The following is a 4,953-nucleotide window of genomic DNA, read 5'->3' as shown; positions in this document are numbered from 1 at the left end:
AGAAAAGAAAAGAAATTAAATAATAGAAATAAAAAATAAATTAAAGAAAATAAATTAAAATAAACTAAAAAGAAATAAACTAAAAAGTAACCCTGTAATTATAGGATGTAATTACACCCAATTTCCACCTAACTGTGTAATTACCTGGTCAAACAAATAAGCCAAACTGTGTAATTACATCCAATTACACTCAATTCTAATTACCCGGGTGACTTTCCAAACAGGCCTTAAATGAAGTTCATATTTTACCATGATACCCATATTAATTGACGTATAATTATATTGAATTTAAAAAATGATTTAAAATAAATAATTAATGATAAAGGTAAAAAAGGAAAAACAAATTATTTTCCTCTTGATGTGTAAAAATGCACAAATAAAAGTAAAACTCTACTTTTAAAAATAATGGACAAGTAAAAAATAAGCGGAGAAAGCTTTAAGCAAGATTATATTCTTATGAACTAATTTTATCACTCCAATACAAGTGTACATGACTTATCGTTGACACTTGGTCTCTGGTACCAAATTCCTAAAAAAAACAAAAAAGTAAAATCACAAGAAAAATAGTACAGACTATATAAAAACTGATGTAGAAAACTGTATACCAACAGGAAAGAAACATGGCAAAAGAACATAACCACATCTTCTCTTATCTCCCTAGAACAGCAAAACACATAACAAAAATCACATAAAAGAAAATACTCACATACCCAAAGAGAAAAAAGAAACAAAGAAGATGAAGGGTTTAGGAAAACCTATTTCAAGTCCAGGAAGAACAGAGAAATTATTTCCACCACCATTAATGAGATTCTTGAAAAGCAATGTTGGAAGCAAAAGCAGTAGAAGGACACGTGCCAGTCCCATGTTCATGCGCAACAAAAACAAAAACAACAAAAATGTTGTTGGTCTCGAAACAACTCAAGAACCTTCTTCACCAAAAGTCACTTGTATAGGTCAAGTTCGTGGCACACGTCGGTCAAGTTCCACTAGGAAAAAAAATCAGCAAAAAAAGCAAAAAAAAACGTGTTGTTGCAATTTTCAATGGAAATTAAACAAACCCAAATCGTTGTTTTCAAGTTTGAAGAAGTTGGTATGTTGTTTTAGATTTGGTTATTGTAGAAAAAGAGTTGAAACTGTTGATTCTTTGTCAAGAGTTGAGTCAACTCAAAGAGTTCAAACTCGAGTTAGTACAAGTAGTGTTACTACTATTGAAAGTATTGAAGATGTTGTTGTTACCACAACTATAGCAAAAACTGAAGATGAAGAGGGATTTGTTGGTCCACCAAAAAATGCTTTGCTTTTGACTAGGTGTAGATCAGCACCTTATAGATCTTCATCATTAGCAAGTAGATTTTGGGATTCACCTTTGAATAACTCGTTGGATAATACTGAGAGTCAAAGACCCCAAAATAATTTTCAAGAACCGGAAGAAATGTCATTAGCAAGTAGATTTTGTGGTTCTCCGTTGAATTCATTGGATACCAAGAGTCAGAGACCCCAAAATAATGTTCAAGGATCCAAAGAAAAATCATTAGCAAGTAGAATATTGGATACTGAGAGTCAAATGCCCCAAAATAATGTTCAAGAATCGAAAGAAAAATTATTAGCAAGTGGATTTTGGGGTTCTCAGTTGAATTCATTGGATACTGAGAGTCAAAGGCCCCAAAATAATGTTCAAGAACCGGAAGAAAAACCGGTTCTTGAAAACCCAAACCCCATTTCACCAAAAGGTGAAAATGGGGATTTGGAGTGGAGAAAAAGCCATGAGAGTGAAAAAATGCAGAGTTCCATTAATGGTGAAAGTAGCAAAGAAGAAGAAAATGGAGGTGCCTATGTTCATCCTTTATTGCTCACAAGATGTAAATCAGAACCAGCAAGAACAGGTGAAAGGCTTAATCCAACACATTTTTGTGAACCTGATCCTCAAAGTTGATTTTTGCTTTTCTTTTCTTCATATTATTGCAATATACTTGTATTTTTACAAGAAATATTACTTACTCTTGTAACTAAACTTTGTTTCTATTGTAGTAATTTTTTTTAAGGCAATACATTTATAGCCTGTTAGAATTTATTTTATTTAGACGCTCGCATTGTGTGATGTTTTACTTGAGCACCTAAAGATATGATATATTATTTTTATTAGATATTTTTGGCTCATATTTTGAAAAAGGTTTTGTGCGTATTCACGAGCGTCTATTACATAATAAGTTAATCACATAGAATATGCTTCATCTTTTGATTATACACATCGTAATCATTTTGATCATACATGAGATTTTATGACTTTTTGAGGTTAATGTATATAATTAAAAGATGTGACATATTTTAAGGATGTGACATATTTTGAGCAATTAATTTGTTTACATAATGGGAGCTTGGAACACATGAGAAAAGCTTTTTAGGATTTTGGGTCGAAAATAGCTAATAAGAGCACTTTATTGACGTATTCAAGTGCTCAATTAGAATATGTTATAATCGAATATCTAAATAAAATTTATTGATAAATTTAACAGAATATCTATGTATTTCATCTTGTTTTTAAGGTTTAAACGTAGGAAAATACAAAAATTGCAAATAAGGTTCATTCAATCGTACGCTGAAAGATGAAATGACTACGAAAATGTTTTTTTGGGTACTCAGCTTTTTCTCTGCCATGCTCAGCTCAGCCCATTCCTCAAGGACAATTTTTATTGTTTACTCTTTTCTTTTGTTTGGTGGGTGCATTTTAAATTATTTAACATTTCTTGGAATTTTTCTTTAATTTCTTTGGTCCTCTTTTTTTACTTTACTATGGTTGTGTACTGTATAGTGTGAACTTATTTTTAAATCATCTTTGGATGCTCTGACTTTCAGAAATTTATGTAATTTTGTGGAGAATATATTTTATATGTATTTATGATCCCTCTTGAAGATTCAAAGATACCAATTCAAAGTACCAACCAGTCTCCACACCCTCACGAGGATCATTAATATATTATTTTCCTTTTTGTTCTTTGTTTTGGATTCGATTTGAAGAGTACTTATAATTGAACAAATCTTTTAAACGTATATTATCTTTTTTATAACGATGGGGTCGGAATCAACTTGCATCAATCTCTATTGTTTCATCAGGTACTTGCTATCTCATACTAATACAAATGCCTACTTTGCATATCAAAATTTAGACAGAAATTATTTTGTTTTTACTGGAATTTGAAGTTTGATCCTTTCACTAACCATTAGACTAGACTTTGTGTGGATGTATATGGTTACACTAAGGTTATTCAAGGGATTTTATCATTTTCAGTCAATTAAACGAATCTCATCCGCTTAACCATTACAGTTTAAGCCGTCGTTGACGTATATTTAGTGTATAATTGTGATTATACATTGCATATCGATTAAAACTTGTAAAAAATAAAATAATTGATTAATTTTTGTTCTGGCTTTTGCTAGCTTGATGTGTGGTATAAAAATCCCTTTGTTTGACAAAGTAATAATAAATGCATTGATATTCTGTGCTAATTGACTCAACATATATACTGGATCTGCTTCAAAAAGGAGTAGGGGCCTGGTTGGTTTATTTGTTTTTATTCTCTTCCAAATACAGCCAGAAAAGTTGGACATTTGTGTGTGTAACTTTGTTCTAGAATTCTGTCTTTGCAAAAAATAAGAAAGGATCAGACATAGATCTTCAGAGTGCATTTTTGGATATGTAAATTATCTAAGTTTCTTGTTGGCTTTTTGCTGGAATGGCTTAAAATAAAAGGATAGTTTTTTTTTTTTTTTTTTTTAAATTTTATTTTTTGCAGCTGTGGCCATTATCCTGAATGCCTCGTAATGAGTTCAATTCAACCTTAGTCTATGTTCATGTTTTTTCATGACAATATAAAAACGTCAATAAACTACTCCTTGCCATAATGTTGATCGGATTATCTCCCCTTTTTAGAAACTTTTAAAATTTTCCATCAACCTGTAAATATCTATAGGAAAAGAAAACAAAAATGTCCAGAGAGGCAGAGATTAATTCATTTTTAAAATTGTAATTAAGATGGGGTACTAAAATTTTACTGCTGTTAGTATATTACAGTAAAAATTTGGAAATTAACTGCAATTACTAAAGTAGATTACAACAGTCAACCTAGAAACAGTTGATTCCTTAAATGCGACTGTCAAATCTAAGCAAAAACAAGTGAAAGCGTACTTACTTATTCAGACCTCACATGACAAGAAAGAGTTTCAAAATTCTTTTAATTAAAAAAATATAAGTGGAAACCGGCATGTTTATTGGTTTTGCCTATACGTGGCAAAATTCTCCACTTTTCTATCTGATTTTGACTGTTAACAAAGTCGGCCATTGTTCATGACGTTAATACCTTATAAAAGAGGAAAACATGAGGATAATATTTTCAATTTGCATAGATTGTTTTGCTTTATTTCGTCCAATATGCAATTAGATTGGGAAAATGCTTCAACTTACAATGTAACATTTATTATGGTTTTAAAGATTCTTCGTATTGACGAAGTATATAACATAAAATCTAGAAAGATTACTATTATTAAAGTTAGATATGAATTTACACTTTGATGAGAATTGAACTTGGAATTCTTCCGCACCTCTTTACCTTTATTTAAGGAAGCGTTTGGTTCACATACTTATTGTGCAGGAATTATAATGTAAAAGTTATTTATATAATACTTAGTTATGAAGGGATCTTTATGTGGGAAAAGAACATTATTAACCGGCCCAATGAGACAGTTTACTTTTTATAACTACGGATAGCCCTAAACTTTGTTTGCAAGGACAACGTTCAAACTAGAATAGAAAGGAATTACCATGCCTGCTGTTTGCTTAAATCACGGGAATGTGATTTTGTTGAACAATTTCCCAATCCCACGAGTTTCTCTAACAAATGAATCGTATCATTATTCCAGATTTATTCAGGTGTACAGTGTTTTTTAAAAAAAAAATAT

The 4,953-nt window shown here is 30.8% G+C and overlaps 1 protein-coding gene across 1 annotated transcript; it reads left to right on the top strand.

The window, feature by feature from the left end:
- The first annotated feature begins 364 nt into the window (after positions 1–364).
- On the top strand, positions 365–2,155 carry LOC132630083 (uncharacterized). Its single transcript, XM_060345615.1, has one exon. It carries the CDS (start codon positions 737–739, stop codon positions 1,931–1,933), a length of 1,197 nt encoding a protein of 398 aa, XP_060201598.1. The 5' UTR covers positions 365–736; the 3' UTR covers positions 1,934–2,155.
- The last annotated feature ends 2,798 nt before the right edge of the window (positions 2,156–4,953 follow it).

This window comes from Lycium barbarum, chromosome 3, assembly GCF_019175385.1.
Source record: "Lycium barbarum isolate Lr01 chromosome 3, ASM1917538v2, whole genome shotgun sequence".
Classification (NCBI taxonomy): Eukaryota; Viridiplantae; Streptophyta; class Magnoliopsida; order Solanales; family Solanaceae; genus Lycium; species Lycium barbarum.
The sequence above is the reverse complement of the archived record's forward strand: the minus strand, read 5'-3'. Positions and strand labels throughout refer to the sequence as shown.

Excerpts from the sequence above, each read along its gene's own strand:
- LOC132630083 (XM_060345615.1), top strand. The coding sequence starts at position 737 with ATGAAGGGTTTAGGAAAACCTATTTCAAGTCCAGGAAGAACAGAGAAA.